The sequence below is a fragment of the Lonchura striata genome, chromosome 10 (assembly GCF_050655825.1).
Source record: "Lonchura striata isolate lonStrDom1 chromosome 10, ASM5065582v1, whole genome shotgun sequence".
Classification (NCBI taxonomy): Eukaryota; Metazoa; Chordata; class Aves; order Passeriformes; family Estrildidae; genus Lonchura; species Lonchura striata.
The window spans coordinates 5235688-5257336 of NC_140712.1; the positions used below are offsets into that span (position 1 = coordinate 5235688).

At 38.4% G+C, this 21649-nt stretch overlaps 1 protein-coding gene across 5 annotated transcripts in view; it reads right to left on the reverse strand.

Moving 5' to 3' along the window:
- The window catches only part of SCAPER (S-phase cyclin A associated protein in the ER), a 134876-nt gene that overhangs the window by 83342 nt on the left and 29885 nt on the right, over positions 1-21649 (reverse strand). For 4 of the 5 annotated variants that reach the window (XM_021543406.4, XM_085588457.1, XM_085588456.1 and 1 more), the window contains exons 9-20: positions 20298-20560; positions 19671-19889; positions 18282-18452; positions 17751-17826; positions 17200-17317; positions 16766-16877; positions 16171-16311; positions 14066-14221; positions 13782-13924; positions 10240-10321; positions 9973-10125; positions 8703-8810 (exon numbers count right to left, since the gene is read on the reverse strand). In XM_021543406.4, the coding sequence (XP_021399081.3) occupies positions 8703-8810; positions 9973-10125; positions 10240-10321; positions 13782-13924; positions 14066-14221; positions 16171-16311; positions 16766-16877; positions 17200-17317; positions 17751-17826; positions 18282-18452; positions 19671-19889; positions 20298-20560 (1742 nt within the window). The remainder of the gene's footprint in view (positions 1-8702; positions 8811-9972; positions 10126-10239; positions 10322-13781; positions 13925-14065; positions 14222-16170; positions 16312-16765; positions 16878-17199; positions 17318-17750; positions 17827-18281; positions 18453-19670; positions 19890-20297; positions 20561-21649) is intronic. The other variant, XM_021543407.4, reaches the window with a different exon arrangement.

A 21649-nucleotide genomic window follows, 5' to 3' on the forward strand; every position in this document is an offset into this window, starting at 1 on the left:
AATATCCCCTGAAGCAAATGTAATTTTTTTCAAACTCTAGAACAAACATAATTTTTGCAAAGTTTTTAGTGGACAGTGCAGCAAATGCTACAAAATGCTGAAATGCTATGTAGCTGAGCAGGGTCCACTTCTGCTTGGATGAGGAAAACCATACCTTCAACTGGATTCCTAACCTCAGTAATCTGTATAAAATACAACAGCTGCACAAGAAATTTCCCAACTGACATCCTCTTCATACAACAGCCATTCACAAGACCAATACTCCTCAGCAGCTCTCCCCATTTAGTGTCCCAATTACAGCAAGAGCACCCATGGATCTGTCTTTGGCAGGTGAAACCTTGGATATGTATTTATCAAACCAGAACACAACTGCAAAATTATGTTCCTACCCCATTTTTTTCACTATGACATTTCTTGGCTCTCTGTACTACATAAGTTACTAATCATTTCACTACTCAGGAGATATTAGTAGGAACTTTATTATATTGTGAAGTGTGCCAAACAGAATTCTTCATAACAAAATTCCCACCTTCTAAAATTAGAGGTAACCGTAACATAAATACTTATTTCCCGTTCCTTTCTTTTTAAGTAAGTGTTGCCTTTTTATGAATTCTGCCTGAGGCATGCCTGCACAGGCAGGACAGTATTGCAGCCAAGCCAAGAAGGGAAGGAGAGCCTGGCTGTGCTGGTGCAGGGCAGCCCCAGCTGCAGATCCCCTGTGTTATCCCTGGCCACCCTAAGCACAGGCAGGGACAGGAGGCTCTGGGATCCTTGGGGCAGGCAGGAGAAGGCAGGAGCTGCAGCCAGGGTACCAAGGAGCTGCTGGCACCTGCTCCAGGCTCGGGGAGGCAGCGCTGCTGGGGATCCCTGCCAGCACGGCCTGCCAGGGTGTGAGCCAGGGCTCTGAGCTGTGCTCCCATCATAAACGCGCCAAGTCAGAGACCTGCAAAACCTTCCTGCCCGCTGGACTTTCACCCAAAAAAACTAAGCCAAAATGACCTTGCTGAATCTCAGAGTTTGTAAGTTTTTTTCCCCTCTGTTATTTTTTCATTTTCATTCCCTTCTATATTTCTGGATTCTGGCCAGAACTGAAGCAGAATACTGCAAGGCTGGTTATTCTGTTATTTTTGTGATCTTTCCAAGCTTGAATCCCCAAGTTCTGATAGAAAAGGCATTCTTATAAGTGTTCTAACCCAATTGTGCAGACCAAGGCAACTTGAAAAACATCTGTCTCCAGCTATTTATCTAAACTCAGTCTTCAGAATTTCCAAACACTTGTTATTACTTTCCTTCTCACATCAGCATTAAAATATAAATATAAGGAAAACTTAAGAGAAATACTTGTAGTAGCTCATACCAAGTAAAAATAACTGTCATTCATTTACCATTTTAATATTAAAAATATATATCAAACTGAGTATTTTCCATAAAGGTAATATACATAAAGAATATATTCTAGCAAATCAATAGGTAACTATTCTGAAGCCTACATATATCTTTTGGATTTATATCTGTACCTGTTTCAAAATAATATCGTGTAACTGCAGAAAATAATTAAAAAGTGTTTTCACTATTTATTACCAATGTCAGGAATAATGGTTTCTTACTTGTGTATATAATCACTTAAGGGATATATTTGCCAAATTTTGAAGGGTTTTTTACGGTTCAATTCTAAATCACATTACCACAGGAATATTTTTTTCATGATTTTACTATATGTTTCAACAGAATTCCTCACTATTTTAGTTTTTCCTCATAATCTAGGACAATATTTAATATGGAAAACAGATGCTGAAGTAGACTATAAGTTATATCAAAAGCACACTTCAATTTTAAACAATGACAGCCTGAAACACAATAATTCTTCATCATAAAGAGATCAAATACTATTATAGGACTACAAGTGATGATCCACTCCAAAATATGAAGAATCAGAAAAAGGAAGAATATGAATATTAATATGAAATAATAAGTGTTATTAGAGGTGCTATATGTATAAAAACAGGTTATAATGTAATGAATTTTCAAATATTATTTTCTCAAAATAATTTCTAAATATTTTAATTATTAACATTTCTATGCTAGACTGTACTTTAGAAGATGAGTTTGAGAGCACTAAAAAACTTTTATTATTCATTCAAAACTGAAGAGTGACCTTTCATTGTACAACTAGGTTTTGCTTGGCATCTGGGATTTATGTTTTTTTTCCCCACGAGGGGCTAATCCTGTTTTTCAGCATGCCCAATCTAAAAACTATTTTTACTGCTAATAGTGACTGTCCTTTCAGTCATCTTGCTCATCCATGGATTTAATGACATGACAGTCTGCCACTAAGATAAATAACAAATAATATTTTTAATAAGAGCTTTAAGTATTTATTCTGATTTTTAATACCATTCCCTCTTGTCACTCCAAAACGTGGGGACAAAAGGCAAAGTAAATGTGCTTCTGCTCTGTGGTGAGAATTCTGCATCCTGGCCATGGAAAGCATCCCTGCAGATGAGGGAGGAAAGCTGGAAGGCACTGACATTATCCTCTCTGTAAGCACAGCAGAGAGAAAGGGGGAGATCACAGTGCAGCTGGGCCTGCCAGCAGTAGTTCTTTTACTGGTTGTGGATATTCAAGATGCCCAAGCCAAAAATAGGAAGGGTGCAGCAGCTGGCAGTGATCTATCACAATTAAAGGCACAGCCAATAAACGATTAATCACATAAATTTTTTGCCAAGAAAAACAATACTTTATAATAAATTAAAGGTAAGAAGCTATTGCTATGTAAAATACAAAAAACTAAAATTGATGTATGGGGTACTGAGAGACCTTCTGCAAACTGCAACATGGATTAGACTTTATAATCATTGATTTTCATGACAATGTCTTCTAGGACAGAATTATTCACAGCAGAATGACATGGCCAGAGCTCCTGGACTGAAAGGACCACAGGTACCCACAAGGTATGAAACATCCATAAAAATGAACCACAGATGCCTGGTGTAATTCCATCCCTCTAACAACACACAACTCTGCTCTAAAAAACATCCTTCCTTCCTCAGAAAAAAAAAAAATTGAGTAAAGCCAACTCAGCCAGAACCTGAGGCTTTACTGGGATGGGGAGTTCTTGTTTACAAGTGATTTACAGCTTGTTTCCCCTGAGCAACAGAGAAGAAAAATGGGCTACTGTTGGAGAACTATAATAAGATGCCAAGAAAAAAAAAGAATTTACTACAAAGTCTGTGGATAAAGTAAACAGGAATATTGTTCTACATAAGACCAAAACACATGCACCACCACACAGCCCAGAAATGGCTGCAGTACCACCAGAGCTGGGCCAGGGCCATCTCCCTGCACTGGAATGGCCATAATGGAGCAGCCAAATGCCAGGAGAGATGCAGGGCAAACACCAGGGCAAGAGCAAGGCTGGACACACTGGGCACTGACCAGAGCTGTGGCTGCCCCTGAACCCCTGGAAGTGTCCCAGGCCAGGCTAGATGGGGCTTGGAGCAACTTGGGAGAGTGGAAAGTGTCCCTGCCCATGGCAAGGGTGGCTCTGGAGGAGCTCTAAGATCCCTTCCACCCCAAAAATGGATAGACGTGTAACATACATCTGAATGTTCCAGAATAAAAAAAGAGAACTATTAATTGTGTATAAAGGCTTTTAAAAGCTACATACCCGCAGGTATAAACCTCTCAAACTCCTCTATTAGATGAAACTAAAACTGCGACCCTGCTTAGTATTGTTATTTTCCATTTTGCTTAATTGTACCTTTTAGACAGGCTACCAAATGAGTTCATGAAACACTGTTCTTCCTTTAAATACAAGAATTTGAAAACGCCCTGATTCAGAAAGGTAAACAAAAGCTATTTTTCAATACTGCAAAGCCTAAAGCAACAAAGCAATAGTTATATATAATTTAATTGGAATGAAAACAGTGTATTTGAGAAAATAATAATAATTAGCAAAATCCTAGCACCACCATGTGTCTAGACAAGAAAATCCTTGTAAATACAGATGAAGAACAGCAAGGGTCAGACATTAAGGTATTGCCACATCTTTTTCCCTCAGTAGTTTCCTCTGCAAGAAATAATGGAAGCAGCACACATGTCTAGGAAAACAGCTTGATTTCTTTCAGAAAAACAACTCCTTGCTCCTAATATCCAAAGACCTTTCAGAACTTCCAAGTGCTGTGACCAGGAGCTCTGGCTGTGTGGGGTTCTGGCTGCAAAGCTCACCTGGCTGGCACAGCACACGCAGCAAGGGCTGATGGCTTTACCTGAGGCAGCTGCCAGCACAGGAGGCACTCTGTAAATCAGAGGTGGGCCAGGACAGGTTCCCACTGCAGCCCCAGCCAGCTGGGCAGCCACACTCCACAGGGAGCTTTAGCCACTGGGCAGCAGCTTTTTTTAAAGGAATGTGTGTGGCCTCAAGTAACCAGGTCTTTATATAAATCCTCACATTTTAACGCTGTCAGTCTTCAGACAACAATCACCTCTCTGCTCCATCATGGGATTATGGTTTCATTTGATCTAAATACACTTCTTAGAAGTTCTTTGTTGCCTTTATATAATGACAATAGAGTCAGTTTTCTCTCCTAATAAGAAAAAGCACATTTTTCACAAATGCAAACAACAGTTCATTAATATTCTTCCATCCTTCTTTGGAATACATAAAATTGTAGCATGCACCTTATATAAATTAACCAAACCCTGCAGAGTTATCTATTACATCTGGTTTTCAGAAGAGCTTTTCACTTATTAGAAACATTCATAGACCACATGGAATGACATGATTTATATTCTGAAAGTCCTTTTAAACCATGGCACTTAAATGCCAGGAGATACACAGAGAGCTGGGACAATGGTTCAAAGGGAGCTCTTGGGTGTATTTCTCCAAATAAACCAGGAGAGATGAGAAAGGCAAAGGCAAAAGGGAAAGCAGAGGGGCATAAAAGTGTCTAAAAAGTGCCTGTAGCTCCTAAGATCGGTAGGAGCTACAAGTAGGAGAAAACATCTACAAGGTCCTTGAAGAGACTCCTCAGCCTAATGAAATCACCAGATGTTGTCCTATGGCTTTTGCAGGCACCTTTTTAGTGAGGCCTTTGTGTCACACAGGCTTTAATTCAGCAAAGCAATTAGTCAGGACTACCAACATACTAATTGATTCCAGTGAAGTCAATGAAAGCAAATTGCTTACACTGTTTACATCTTTTGCTGAACTAAAAGCAAGGTGGATGTTGAGAGAGAGGACGGGAAATCAATAAGCACAGAAAACGGCAGTGCAAAAGCAGGAGAAGCTGAGAGTTTGATGGAAGCAGCCAGGCACTTAAGCAGAGAGATAATGTAGCCAGCATGCTCTTACTGCACTGGAGATAATGCTGAGAGGATGTGGGCCAGTGGGAGCACTGAAAGCTTCAGAAATATACTGAAGATGACTTTTAGCCTGCTGCCAGTTTTACCACCTAGGTGAATTAATGTATGTACAAGAGGCCAGACAAAAGCAAAGTTATAAAAGAAGTAACCAATGTGGACAGAACTTAATTTGCCTTTGCAGGATAACCTCTGTTAGAAAGCCAAGAGGTGTTTGCTGTAAAAGAAAGCTACAACTGTTTCAGCTGGAGACTAAGAAAGCCCCAGAAGAAGAAAACCCAAAAGGCTGATGTGCAATGAAGCTGCCACACAATCTGAGAAAGAACTTCATGCTTTTTCATTTTTGTATCTTTATTCACAGCAAAACGATTTTCTTTGTATGTTTCACATCCACAAATGAATGCACCTTCCTGATGGTCTAATCCCAGCTGTCAGCTCCTGCACCAGACATGCTGGAATTAAGTACAAAAAGCACTTAATGTCAAACCAGTAGGATAGTGCTCCAACATGAAATCTGCTTTTACCTCTGAAAATGTCTCTAAAATTACAGAATTTATAGACATTACACCAAAGAGAAAATCCCTAGAATACAACAGCTTATTTTTATTTCTAGCAAGATCAACTCCTACCACCCACCTGGCCCAGAGGAATCAGTGTCCAAGACCATTAAGAAGTTTTTAACTATTTGCTTACAGTCAAATTAACCAAGAAAAATCCTTACTGTGTGAAGAAAAATTATACAATCATTTGCTTCAATCAGTTTCCAAAGCCTTGAGGAGACACATAAATCTGAGTTACCAATATGGACAAAATTAAAGTATTTCAAATCTTGTGATTTCTCAAGTAATAGTAAAGAAATTCTATTATCAGATTAGAATTTTTAAAAGCTTTCTTTCCAGGCAGCTACCTAATATACTGAAGAGGCTGAACACAAAATGAGTCAAAGATCAAGAGTAAGTTATCTGAGGTGTCAAGTGCATAAGGTTAAAGGTGAAATTTTATTAGGTCAAAGGTGATATAAATAAAATCTTTTATGTCAAAGAAGAAGGGTCACAGACAAGACATATATAATCTAAAGACATCACAGATGACAAGTAATAACTTTAAGTAGCACAAGTGTGTTCTCACTAGAGTTACCTTCACTGACTGAAAAATTGAAAACAGTGATAAATAAGTAACTATGACTATTACAATGCTTTCCTGGAGTATGGATTCACTTCTGTATAAACCTTTGGATTTTTTTTCTTAAGTATTTCAAAACATGAGAATCCTTTAGTTGTGAGGTTGGCACTAATTATGCTTGCTGAATAAAGGGATACAAAAAGCAGATTGCTCTGATTAGTAAAACTACTTTCCTACTCTATGTTGCTCAGATCTACAATGTCTTACTACTGCTCTTTGAAAAAAAGAAAGTAATAAAAAGCAGAGAAGGCCTCAGACCTGGAAAATTTCAGATTACAATAATATAGCTCAGAATTTTATACTTCGACTAAGTGAAAAATAGCCATAAATAATATATAAAATACCTAACAATGGAAGCACCCATACATTGGCAGTATGCCAAATACTATCCACCACCTTGATTAAGGATATTGGAATATTGGAATCTGCTATAGTAATTCTCAAACTGTTCATTCAGTTAAAATTGCTCTCTCGTTTCTCTCCTGCATTATTCAAGAAATACATACATTTGAGCTTCATCTAGGTCTTAAGTTCTCATCAAAATGTTTTGCTGAGAAACCCTGGATTCGGGCACAAAAATCAGGATCTTTGTGCCCTCTAGTGGAACTTCTGTTTCCCCAGCTGGGTGCAAAGGCAGCTGCAGGTACCTGATTCTGTTCTCCAAAAACTGGAATTGCTCAGCTACCAAATGAGATGTGGAGAGTGTGTAATGCCCAGTCACAAGGAAATCCAGTCCAGTGTTCCTCCAGATTCCTCTGAGTCAGCTGCCCAGCAAGAACCACAGTTCAGGCACCAGTGGCCAGACAGGTACCAGCAAAGGCCAGAGAGATCCAAGAAAATGTTAATCCATACTTGGGCCTGCCCACAACAGGACAGATTCTGGAAAATCTCACAGCTAGTATCTCCAGGCAAACAGGTGCAGTATGGAGAGTTCCCACACATATACAGCAGGTAAGCCTGGCACCTAAAATCCCAATCCAAACCATATAACTCCCACTAACCACTACCCAAGGGGAAGAAAGAAACTGAGAAAGCAGTTTATGTACTTTCATTACAGCTAGGAAGGGGCAGGAAAGTGAAACTCTACAAACATTTATTGCTCCAGACTACTGTACTTCTCCAGTTATCTTTTCCTGCTTTTTCAGTGATAATCACCTCTGTGGTTTCAGTACCTCAGAGACTCTCCAAAGCTTTTTAAAAAGGAAAACATGTAACAACCAGATGTAAGAAGCTGAAAACAGAATTATTTCAGTAAATAAAAATAGTAAAAGAACTGTGAAGGAAAGTGAAAAAATCAGAACTATTGGACAGCGTCATCTGAATCAGCCTGGCTGGATATAGATTTCCAAACACAAGTTCAATCTGAATCAGTGCTGAAGAACTGGCTTGCACACTATTTCCTCCTAATACCTGACAGATATAATACAGGGGCATTCATAAATGTTTTGGATGTGGTAGAACCCAAATTCTCACACAAAAGGCCTTAATACTGTAGTTGAATTCTGGCAGCAGCAACAAAAAATTACATGAGACAACTACACAGATGTCCCTTCTACAAAAGAGTAACCTCTTGGTGTAGTGTAAAAGGTAATCAATGCTTCCTCAAAATCACTTTAAATGCCAACTCTTTCAAAGAAGCTACTGAAAAACTGTTCTTATTCTATCTATCATTAACTATTAATTATTGTTAACTATTATTATATCTTATTATTAATACTTACAAAACGTTTCAAATATTACATTTTTAAGTCATTTAGCACTACAGTTTTCAGCATTATGGACCTTGATGCACAGGATAGCACACCTGCTCACCTAGAAAAGGTCTAAGAGATTTTAAGCAACAAGAAGAAACAAAGAAAATAGCAGGATAGTGACAACTGTAACGTAAGATTTTTAGGATAAATGTAGTGACATGAAAAATGCCTTTGATTAACAGAAAAGCAATTAGTCACATTTTATAAAGGATCAACTTCAAATGGCAATTGTCTGCAGTATATGAATGCACTGTTTCTTTCATTTCTCTTCATTGGAAGTCTGCTATGATTCCCATGCTAACAGAAACAGATTTGTTCAACTCCTTTTTCAAGGCTTTCATAAGCTACTCAGCTGAATGGCATTTAAAACCAGAAGTAATATAGAAAAAATAGCACAAAACTTACCACTTCTTCATCTGAAAGCTCTCGTCCTTGTATACTACTGTTTTCTCTCACAGCTTGTTGGTGTTTTTTCCCTTTAATGTGGCTGAAAAGATACACTTCTGATGAAATCTGTAATGACAATAACTTAATAGTTATTTTTCCTTTGCAAATTCCATAATGTATAAATAGCAGTACTTCAAACGTAATCTAAAACATGCCAGTTTGTCAGGGCTATGTTCAGAAATTCAAGCACAGTACTTCACTCCTCAAGCTAATTTACATAAACGTCTTTTATGCAGGATTTAACAGTAAATTAAAGAATTATTTTCTAGCCAGCAGTGTAACAATAAATTAAAAAATACATTAGGCTCTCCTCCCATTTTCACTTCAACCTAATTTTATAGATTGGAGTTTAATTCTGAAATGCAAGATCAGTGACTACACAAGACTCCAGTCTGCTGAGCCTGAGTTTCTGTTCCAGCACTGCCTGAGGTGATCCCATGCAATCTTGCTTAATGCAGCAATTAAAGGAAATAATGCTCAGTGGCATGTAAGGCTCTGACAATGCACAATCTCTGCAAAGCAGTGAAAGCAGTTATCAGTAAGAGACCTCCCAGCTCTGGCCCAGTGGCTGTGTGGCTTCTCTCCCCCACCATTCCTGGGACAGGGAGGGCAGGCACAGGCAGAGAGCCCTGGCTGAGGTTGGGACACTCCCAAGCAATGTCCTTGGCTTCCAACAGCAACCAAAAAAATCAGACACCAAAGGGAGCGAGGAGACAAAGAGAACACTCCTCTTCCTGTCCAACACTTTCAAGCCTCCAACCAAACTCAATTTGAGAACTTGTTAAGCTTGATGTGGTTTCTCTGTGAATTTCAGTCCAACAACACTTAACCAATCAGCCCCTGAACTCACAGTAAATTCAAATACGCACAGCATCTTACAAAATGTTCCCAGCTCAGCTGCCTGCTATGTAAAGGAACACATTCCTTACTTTGCTTTAAATCTGCTTTATAACTACCTTCTTCCATCTGATGCTCCTGAGTTCTTGCTTCTTTCAGCAGTGCTCAGTGCTCAACTGAGCACTGCACAGAGTCTCCATTCTATCCACAACTCTACAGACCTTTTAAATCTTCCCTAACCCACCTGATGAATGGACAGAAGAATAAGATGCACTTTTTACAAAAGCAGGGCAGGGGTACAGTAAATGTTCAAGTGAGTGAAGCAGAACTTGTAGCTTCATGGCTTGCGTTGGTCTTGCAATTCCAGCAGTGTCCCCTCTGCCCAACTCACCATGACATTGCACAATGAACACTGCTTCTTTCGCTCATAGGGTGTGAGCTTTGGTGCATAGTCAGTATTAGCATGTCTTCCACTACTGAGCTCAGCTGCTTTCTCTTTTCTCTGTTCAATTTGTTCCATGTGCCTCCTAATACTTTCATCATGCTGAATGGAAAATAAACAAAGCAACGAAGAGAAAACACATTGAATGACAGCAAATGGAACTGAACTGTGCAAAGAAATATTGATGTATTTTTCAACTAATGTATCCTTTTATACCTTCAGTTGAATCTTCTTCTGCAGTTCTTCCATGGCTTCCTGCTGAGCTGCGGTAAGAGCTGCCAATCTCTCTTCTCGATCTCTAACCAAAAGATAATAAGTATAGGGAGAATTGGTATCAATGCAAAGCATGAATAATACTGACACATTTATGTTTGGAATGCAGAACAAGAAAACCAAAAATGAAGTTGAAGATGGTTCAGTAGAAATAAAAGCAACAAAAAAAAAACTTAGAGAATACAGACATTTTCATTTGAATGACTTAATAGACATTTGAACCTTTGTAGCTGAACCTAGATCACACCTCAGTCCCAATCAGAGCAATGATAGTCAAGAAGGTGCCCCAAAAGAGCGATGAATGTGAAACCCTGTCACCACTTGCATCCTTCAGCCAAGGGCTGCAGTCACTGAATCAATGGGGAAGATCAGACAACAAATTGAAAAACTCCCGTTGCAGCACTCAGGGCTGTGCTTTATAAAATGCTCAATGGCAGAAATTTAAATATAGAAACTCCCAGAGAAAACTCTAACCAACGGCATCACCCTGTTGAAGAGATTTAGATTTTTTTTCTGAGAAAAGAACAAGGGTGTAACTTGACTTGTAACTATGACCATTAAGCAGAAACCCACAGGTATAAGTTACATCAAGAACAACTTCCTAGTGGTCAGAAAGCCAAGGGAAAAACTTAATTCTAAAGAGGAAGAAAGTCAGCTACTCATGCTGTTTATACAAACAAAATCTGTAAAATGTGATGGGAGAGAATCCTGGCAGCTCTGAAGTGCCAAGACATAATAAAGGCTCTGGGTAAAACTAAGCTATGGAGTCAACCAAAGCCATCAGCCATATTTTCAAAAAGCATTCAAAAATTAAAGGAGCCTGAGTGGCAAAACTGGAGAGCCTGACATAAGGACTATTATCCAAACTGCAGTGGATTTTGTCATGTGTGGATTCCTGTTTGTCTGGGTTTTTAAACAGAAATCTGACAGAAAAACACAAGATCAGTCCCATAAATGTAGAAGTAACATTTTTAAAACAAAAAGCCACAGAAAATATAAAGGCTGATAGGAAAGAAGACAGCAGAGGAAGTAAATCAAATTATGAACACTAAAAATTTTTCTTTCAGAGAGAAAAGTGAACTCTTCCAATCACTGTGGGTGTGAGAGGGGTAATGAGGAGATTATAGATGAGAAGCATTATGTACTTTATGTGTTATCATCCCTGAGGTACAGAAAGGAAAACTGAACTACAAGCTTGTTTTAATTGTTTCTTTCAGTCTGCATTTTTACACATCTGTTTAATGCTACAAACTACAACAGATTACTACCATTTCATACTTCAGGCTAATGATGTTTTGTCTTTGAAACAAAATTTTCAAATTTCCATTAATAGAGCATCAACACAACTCCTGCACAAGCGCTTCTGAAAAGCATTCTTTTTCCATGTTTTGGGTACTTTATACAGTTTTATGATTTCTATTGACAAGAACAACATTTTCTGTATTGTGGATTTCGACCCTCTGGAATATAAAATACTTTGTAATTACAACTAAAACCTTGCTGGAAACAAGTTAAGGGTAGACGAGCTTTTGAAGTCAGTTTTAAGTACACTATTCCATTCGTACAGATGTTTGAATCACCAACAGACACATACGGTAAAGCTTATACTGAAGGAACTTTAAGCAGACACTGCAAAAATTGCTCATTCCAGCCAGCACTGAATCTTCAGGATACAAGCCAAATCCTAGCTGCAGGAAAAAACCCAACAAAACACCAAATGATACCTTCAAGGTTCCACAAAAACACACTGCAATCCATGATGGAAGGGACAGGACAGCCAGATTCTTGTCAAGCTCATCACTCCCTGAGCTTCAAATCCAGGACACTGAGTCCTCCCCTCATTTTGCTATGTTAAAGAAACCTCAGAACTGTTCTTAGGGAGATGTAATGACTGACAGAACAGAATCACCACATTGTAAGGCACCACTGCATGCATCCTTTCCTACTCTTTCTCAAAATTATTAAAAAAAAAAAGAGAAGAAAAAAAGAAAAAATCTCTTGTGTAATTAATACTTGGCAAAGAAAAAAAAAAAGAAAAACAAGTGCAAGCACGGTATTGCAATATCAAATACATAGGGTTTAAAAACTGAGTGTTAGAGCAACAAACACAGAGATTTGTTGACACACAATAGCAACAGAAGGCAAATGGAAACTGCTCCTCCTCACAACTCATAAGGAAATTAATGGGGTGCAACAAAGGGATGGGTAGATTTAACACTGATTAAACTCTAAGAGCAATGAATTTTATGCTTGAAGATTTTCAAGAGGCTCTAACTGTAGAAGGCCTTAGAAGTCAATGATGTCAGTAGGGCAATTATTGACCATTTGCTTACTTTGAGGGTTTCCTCAAATTTCAGAAATATGTAGAAGCCTTACACATGCAGGATCTATCTTCCCAAAATAGCATAACCAAATTCTCCATTAGTCCTAATCTTCCTCTAGTATTTGCAAATGAGAATAAGATCCTGAAGGATCCCTTCCAACTCACTCATTCTTGGGTGATTTTGGCTCAATACACTGAGGAAAGGTCCTTAAAGCCCCAGCAAAGGCTACAGATCCTGCCCAGAATTCATTACACATCTAATGGAAAGCTGAATCTCTTTATGATGTCACTCAGGACTTCAGAAGATGAAAGGTGATCAATGCATCTGAATATTTTACTTGGGGGAAAAAAATCCTCTTCATGACAATTTTGAAGAAAACAAATCATGACATTAAAAACATATCAAGAACCGTTAGTAAACATCCCTCACAGAAAAAAGCTTAACTTTGACCAAGGTTTTAAGGAATGCTTGTGGCAGGGGAACTGCAGGAAAAGAGGGAGAAATAGGAGGTGAATACAAAGAGAATTTGGTAAACTAAACAAGGAGAATGCATCAGACTGGAAAGCAAACTTGTCTTGCACACCAATATTCATTCTCCCTGAACCTCAAAAGGAAGAGATAGAAGAGTCCATGTGAAGTCCCCTTTATGAACTTTTAATTATGGGCAAAACTATAAACTAAGTAGTTCACAGGCAGAATTAATGAAGCCTGATTTCCTGGCTGTGTGCTTCACAAGAGTAATCTTTGGTGTCTATAACAACGTGGAATCAATTTGATGCCGGTAAGTCCAAAAGTTTCTGAAGAGTGGAGGAAATGGAGAACATGGGTACATCAATCTTGTTGCCTTTGAAAACTAAGGTGAAATATGAAAAAGGCAAATTATTACAAGGTCTTGTCTGTAATAAAACTAAGACAAATATAATAAAATACAGCCTTACAACTTATATTGTGCATGTATGTAAGGAATACAAAAATGTAGTACAGAATTTATGGTGACTCACCTGATTACTTCTTTCAAGTCATTCATCAAGCATCCTTATTAGTGATACTTTTTAAAATCCTAAGCCTGACAAGCCAGGAAGGTACTGCTGTTGCAGAGAAGGTACAGTTTGCTGGGGAGGATAATGGTGAAGGGAGCCAAAGAAATGATTGCAAAGTTACCTGGCCCTCTCCCGTGCTGCATCTTCTCGTGCTTTCTCCTTCTCTTGCCTCTGCTGTTCAATCCGTGCTTCCTGCTCCTTCCTCTTCATCAGCAGCTCCTCCACCCGGGCCTGCCGCTCCGCTTCCAGGGCTCTCTTGCGCTCCTAGCCAGGGAAAAGCGAATCCTCATTGCTCTTTTAGGCATGAAACACACAGGAATCAAGAGAAACTTTAACGTCTGCAGAGCCAAACTGAAACACAAACCTGTATTTCATTGTGCCCCTGCAGCTACAGACCCATCCCACCTGAACTGCCTCGTCCCGCGCCTGCTTCTCCTCCTGCCTCCGCTGCCGCTCCTCCTGCAGCTCGTTCAAGCGCTGTTCATATTCCTTCAGTTTGTTCAGCACGTCGTGGCGCTTGTTCTGAGCTTCCAAGGTGTTTATAAAAGCAATTTCGTTGACCTGAAAACAATCAGAAAGTGTAAGAAAAGACCCAAGAAGTTGAAATAGCTTTCGTCTTGGGGAATTTCATCCATTTGTTAATTAATTAAACTGATGAGACATTTGTCTAGAATGGGTTGGGAAACCATCAACTTTAGAATAAGTCTTTAGGTTTTGTAATGATTTTTTTATTGTTTTGTTTTGTTTGTTTTAAACAAGATAGACCATGGAATATAAAAAGAAAATTTGAATTGCATCAGAGAAACAGAAACTTTGGGTAAAATACAGAAAAGTTCTCTCAATTCTATCAGTATCGAGAATTCATCAGTCCATTCTCTCAGTCACAAAATGTGTAATATTAAAACTCAGATGGATAAATCAGTAAAATACACAAGTGCTAGTAGAATCCAACAGGGCTTTTGAACTAACTTTAAATACATGTGAGCTTACTGGTCAAAAAAGTAAAAGTATACAAAGTAGGAATAAGAAAAAATTGAACAGGCTCGTGGTCTAATATTTCTTATTCATATAGCCTGTTTCATGAACATGACACATATTATCTTTTTCAGCCACAGGACAGTGGCTGAAAAACAAACAAATGTGACATACTAATAAAAAAAAATAACAAGAAAAGGTTAGCTTAAAAGAACTTTAATGTGTACACTAAATAAAACAGGTAAAGAGAACACATATGGACAGACAAAAACAGATAATGAAAAAGGGTGGTAGGATCGTGTTTGTAACTTTGTTTACTGACTAGAATCCATTTACAGGATGGCTTTTACAGGTCAGTAAACAAGCAAGCACTGGGAATTTAGATAACCAACTGGGCAGCAACAGTTACCATGGTCTGCAGCTATCCTACTCATCAGCTATTTCTCTAAAGCCTTCTGGCCCAATTAACCTTGATTTCCAGAAAACAAGAACCTCATGAGGCAGCAGATACCACACACTTAAACGCATACAATATTTGAAACATCTGCTTATCTGGGAAACTATGGCAAGTGTGATTTAGTTAATATAATTACAGAAGTCACACTGGTGTAATGGAATACTAATCAATGTACAGCAGACTAAATTAGGTAGTCTAGAAATCCTTTTAATCCAAGAGAGAAACAGCAACTAAGTAAAAAAGTGCAATCAGTCTTGTTGTGCTTACCTTGAAACACAAATGAACAGCTGCATCAACGACAGCTGAAATACACGCTCATAATAGAACAAAACAGTTTCAAGGAGATGCGTGTATCTTCACTTGGGAAAAACAGACTTTAAAATAAAATACTTACTTTCTTTTATGCTGCTTTTAGTTGGGATAGAGTTAATTCTCTTTGCAGTAGCTAGGATGAGACTATGTTTCAGATTTGTGCTTGGAACTGTGCTGACAACACAGGGATGTTTTAGTTACTGTTGAGCAGTGCTTGCACAGCATCAAGGCCACAGGACCAAAGAGATACCTGAGACCACAGGACATCATTGCAGCAACAAAACTGGGGGGAGGATGGTATGGGGCCACCGCTCAGGAACTGGAAATTGCTTCCTTTCACATCACTTGTCTTTCTTTATCATTTCTCTCTTTGTTAAATTCCTTTTTCTTAGAATTGATTTTCCCCCACCCAGTTATTAAACTGTTTCTGTATCAATCAATGAGATTTTTTATCTTTACTCTTCTGATTCTCTCCCCCCACCCATTCCATGGGAGAAACAAAAGCAGCAAGACAATGATCAGTTCTTTGTTTCAACCCATCTTTTCTCCCACACCAACCCACCATGATGTCTAACAACAGCTAAATAATTTTAAGTCATATTAGAGAAAAGTGCACCAATTAGACATCAGCATTTATCTGCTTCATGGCTCACGTGTTTGTCTCTAACCTGTACTGTCCTTCATAAACTACTTCAGAGCACTCTAAGGTACAACATCTACAAAAGCATAGCTAAAAAATAGTTCCTTTGAAAACAAAGTCACTCACCTTAGCTTCTTCCTCTTGTGCCTTTTTCACAATTGCTTGTAGCTGCACTTCACGTTTGAATTCTGCATGGAGTAACTTCTCCTCCATCATCCTGCGTCTTTGATCTAACAATTCTTCTTTCCATTTCCTCACATCTTTCTCCTACACACAAGGAGTCAATTCATTACTAATACACCATCTGACAAGAGGGCCTGAGTTTTCCTCAGGATTTTCTAATCTTTGAAGGTTTCTTCACAGGAACAAAATACTTTCATGCCCTACACAAAGCCTGCCTTAAGTTTAACTCAAAGTACACTGCTTCAGCTTGATGAATTTTATCATTTCTGTTGAATACATGCAACACATTTCTCCTCCTGTGATACTAAGGAGACTGCATCTGAGATTGTCTCCTATAAAACAGTCAAGAAGTTCATTATTTGAAATAATGCTTTATTTAATTGCTGTGATGCATAAGTCAGCTGTGAAAACTATGCAAACTCAGACTCAGATGACAATTTCATTTCACCATTAGTTTGAATCTCCAATATGTCCACTACATGGAAAAAATCCTTTCCTGAAAGGCAGCAGAGCAGCCTTTACATCATGGAAAGCTTACCCTCTCCATTAATTTCTGAAGCTTCAGTGTCTTCTCTTCACGTAACTTTTCTCTCAGCTGCTGAGCTTTCATTTGTTTCTCCTCATGCTTCTTTTTGGATTCTGCTATTGTTCTTTTAATAAAACCAAAGAAGAGAAAAAGCAAGTTAGACAATATTAACTGACAGTGTAGCAAACATTTCTATGCCATTTCACTAAGAGAAAACAAATGGGCCACTGGAGGGCAATTATTTCCTGTAAATGTGAATACAGTTCTTCTAGACTTCTTTAGTTAGCAGACAATGAAGTACAAGGCTACTCATGAAAAAAAATATAGAGATTTCTATAGCACTTTCCACCCAGAGACTCAGAGTATATTTTTGAACTGTTTCCAGCAGGCATGAGTTAGGTTGCCTGTTTTCCCTGGCTGACCCAGGCAGGCACCAGCTGCAGCACCTCTTGCGTGAGGGTGAAGAAAGTTTCTCGTGCATGTGGATCCCATGGCCAGGGGGACGTGCGGGCTCCTCCTCCACTCTGTCTCCCCAGGAGTTGCTCTGGCGCCACGACTCACGAGCTGTACAGGTAAAAACAAAGGTGGGGATAATTTAAACACATTTTTCTACAAGAAATGCCAATAATTATTTTCTCTAGTTCTCTCTCAGATGAGTTTCCTTGGGCCTAGATGCAAATACAGACTGAAGCATCCTTAATATCTGTTCTTTTTTAATGCTTAATGATTTTTTTACACTTTCATCCAGATGATAATATAAAACAGGATTAAAAACCATAAAATTATAATTGAGAGATGCAGAAAGAGAGCTGAAGAACAATGAAACATAGAGACAGTTTAAACACATTTTTCCTTAGGAAACAACAGAGAAAATAAGATTACATTGGAATGTGTCAGGCAAACTTCTAAAACCTTAACTGGCCATGATTAAAACAGGCATTTTCCTAAATTTTAGCTGTCAATTTCCATGTAAGCACAGTAATATACAAAAATTTACCTTCATAATCTGCCAGAACATCATTCCAGTCCATAGACAAACCACAGAAGGATATGTTTCCATTGCCCATATTAGCCTGAAATTTAATATGAACCAGACAGTAAAAACATAAACCTTAACTCACAGGTGCACACACACATTAAAGAATGCCAACTCAGCAATATTCAGCAATGTTTCCAAACAGAACTGGCCACCCCAAAGGTCAATGCCATTCCTGCTGTGACAGTAAAAATGAAGACTTTTGCTTCATCTACTCTTTCACAGTAGCAATGAACACAACAAACCTCAGCTCCCCCAGAAATAAGCAGCAGGACACTGACTGCGAGCTTAGAGGGCTCTGTACCACTCAGTAGTAAAGTGCTGCTGAGTTTAGCAAGACTAAATATCCCTCAGTATGGGATAATTATTAAATGGCACTATTTCACATGTCAAACAGATAACTTCAACACCAAAACAAACACTAACAAATTCTATATTCATTCTCCACTAACAACTAAGCTTTAATCTGGGTAGAGTAAAATGGACACTCACAGAGAAGTCACTGTCATTGTCAGTCTCGATGTTAATGTCATTGTTTTCCTCTGCCTCAATCTCTCTGGTTAACTGTTCTTCCTCTGCAATAGCACTGGCAATGGCTTCTTCATTTGCCTTCTCCAGCCGATCTGCTAATTCTTCTTTCTTAGCCAGGACTTCTGCCATGGACTGGAGGAAACACGACGCCAGAAAAATAACCAAAATAAGTTACAGGCACAAAAAGGAGGATTCCACATAGTTAACATGAATGGTATGATATTTTGTTCAACTTCTCTTTACTTACAGTTTTACTGATATATTTTGTGAAGGTAGCTGAAAATACAAACCCTACTAAAAGTGTTAACAACTATTAACTCATTTAGTAACTTCATGAAATACAAAATTAATTATTCACATAATTTAAAAACTTATTCTACCAATCCTGCCACTAAAAGCACAAAGACAGATCTCCTGCAATTACTGTTTTAAATACTTACTGTTAGGGACTAAGCAAAGCATACTCTGAGACATGAGTGCATGCCATGCTGTCACTCTACAAAAGGAACCATGCTCCAAAGTACTATTTAAAGATGGGAGATGATCTGCATGAACTCTATGTGGGAACTTCACTATAGTTAATATGATGGAATCTCAGGCTGTACTTGTTTTCCAACATGAATGACAAAAAAGTGGGGCAAAAATGTAAGCCTGGATATGCTGATTGTCTTTCCTTCTCTAATGTCCAGCATTAATCAGACAACTTCCACTTCAGTACCAATGTACCACAATACACAAAATGGTGCTTCAGTCTAATCTGAAGCAGTAAAATCCTTCCAAAAGACACAGGTGCCACCAAACTGGCAGCATCCTGAACTGTTAATAACCGAGCATGTAAAACAATGTTAGTGGGTGAGATGCATTCCTCCAAATTGTTTGCTGTAAAGGAAGACCCAGCAGAGCAGCTCAGCAAGTCTTAAAAGGCACAGGTCTGACTTTATTTCTAACAGAATTTTGATATCCCATGTGTTTCCAGTTTGAATGATGAGCGGAACTGAAGTAAGACTTTAATGAGAGTATGACTTAAAATGACTGTTAGTGGAAGGAAATTAAAAATTAGCACAAACATTATTAAAAGAAGTAATGAGAGCAGAGATCTGTTCATTCCAAATAACATATTTCTATCTTTCTAGCTTAAGTTCTGAAACTTTACTAGAATTAAATTCTACACCAAAAAGTATCTGTGCAACAATTCATTTTTCCTGCAGTAAGTACCTCATAGATTTTTCTACAGTTTTTACATAATGCTAACAGTAAACACTGTGCAACACAGACCGAGAAAATTAAGGCTTAGAGTTATTATTCACTCACAAATCATATGAGTTTTCTTACCAATCTGGCAGCACTCACATTTGAAATATCTGTGGGATCCATTTCAGTTTCAGATTTGGCTTTTTCTGTTTGATGCCAGTCTGTACAGCCAGTGGTCTGGGGGAAAGCTTCATTCATCTGCAAAGTTTTTGAACTGCAGTCAGTACTAGTGAGAACTGGAGGTATCTCAGGAGCTGGTTCTAAGAAATCCCCTTGCAAGGCTGTGCCAGTGCTCCCATTGGCTTCCGAGGCTGGGAACTAACAAGAGGCATTTGCAAAATTAACAAAATGGAACATATTGATTTTTAAAGTCAGAGTCAAATTTTAAGGAAATACTTGGCAACAACAGTGAGTGATGCAAATAACTTATTTCAGGTGCTCATTACCTTGCAAAAGTTGGATCTTTCTACCTCAAATCTATGTGTGAGATATGTTGAATGTTGACTTTTTGGAAAACATGGAAAAGTTGACCACAGCATCACAATTTTAATTAGCCTATCTGTGCTGCTATCTTACTGCATTTCCATAGATGTAACTCAACCATTTTTTTAACAGCCTTTCCCAATCTGGTTAAGTTCATAAAAACTGTAGCCAACACCACCTTTAGAAAATGCTCTGAAGTTACAAGATTTAAGGCTAGAAAATGTTTCAAAATGATGTACTGACCTGAGTCTTCTCAGTAAGGGGACTCTCAGAGTGATGTAAAGGATCCTTCTGTACCAGCTCTGTGCTTTCAGATGCAGCACTGCCAATGACTGAGCTCTCATGCTTGTTTTCTGCTGGTGGTGAAATTACGTTTTCTTTGTCACTGTCACCTCTGGACTTCAGTGTTTCTGCAGCCACAGGAGCTTTTGCTGCCAAAGCTGTGGATCGAGATCGAACAGGCCTTCCACGCTGAACTGTTTCCCAGCCCTCTGCATCCTTCCGATCTACGTGAGAAAAACACCCCCCATTCTCAGACAGGAACACTTATAAACAGAAGCATTAAAAACAACTCTTTCATTACAAGTATTATACAAGTTGTGGGGAAAAAAAAATCAACGAGACATTCTTCAGCAAAGCTTTTTTCTTCAAGGAATGCTATTGGTATTACAGACACTGAACAACTCAGTTCATGGGACATTCTGTTACTGCAGAGTGAAGCTACTCAGGCATACAAAGGTGTGGGAAATGGCAACATGCACTTAAACTTGCCGTGCTTTTTCCTTGCTATTTCATGAGATGGTAAAGCACAACAAAGCAACTACATCTGCTCTTCTTTGCAGCAACAGCAACGTCAGGGGCCTTTTGTGAAAGTGCAAGTAAAGACAAAATAGAACAACTTAGTATGGAAAGCAGAAATGTGGCTCACTATCCTTACTATTCTGCAAGTGCTTTCTTTATTTCTTTTTCTATTTGTTTCAGTTTGGTAACAAAAACACACTAATTGGTGTCAGCTTTTAAAAAACTGCTTTTCCTGGATTCCAGAAAATGGCAAAATATTGCTACAATGGGACAGCAAACTGAAGGAGAAAATAGAAAAGCGATTTTCTTCAATTTACTTTGATTTCTATATAGCTATTCCATACAAGTTTCTAAATAACATTTCTAATATCTGATATTGGTACATACTTGAAAACCATTTAAACTTGCATTTGTCTGCCTGAAGCATCAGGTCCTAGGTGTAACCAGATTTCTAGATTTCAAGGTGAACCCCTTCTCCATATGTAACATTTTTGTGGCCAGCAATTAATAGCAGCACATTATTTCCCACATATCTTGAAACAATTGTAAAGTGATTTTTTGAAGCCTGACAGTACAATTCACAAGTGTGAAAGGTAAGCTCAAGCCTATCAATTTGCTAAACAAAAATTCTTGCAAAAAACTCGAGAACCAACTTATATTTTGTCCAAGACACTTCTCACAAAAGCTGCTTTAAGATTATTCACATGAAAGGAGAAGGGTGTAGATGACTTTTACCAACAGGAGTAGAGATGCAAAAAATCCCAACACTGTTTCACAAAGAGTAATAACCTAGA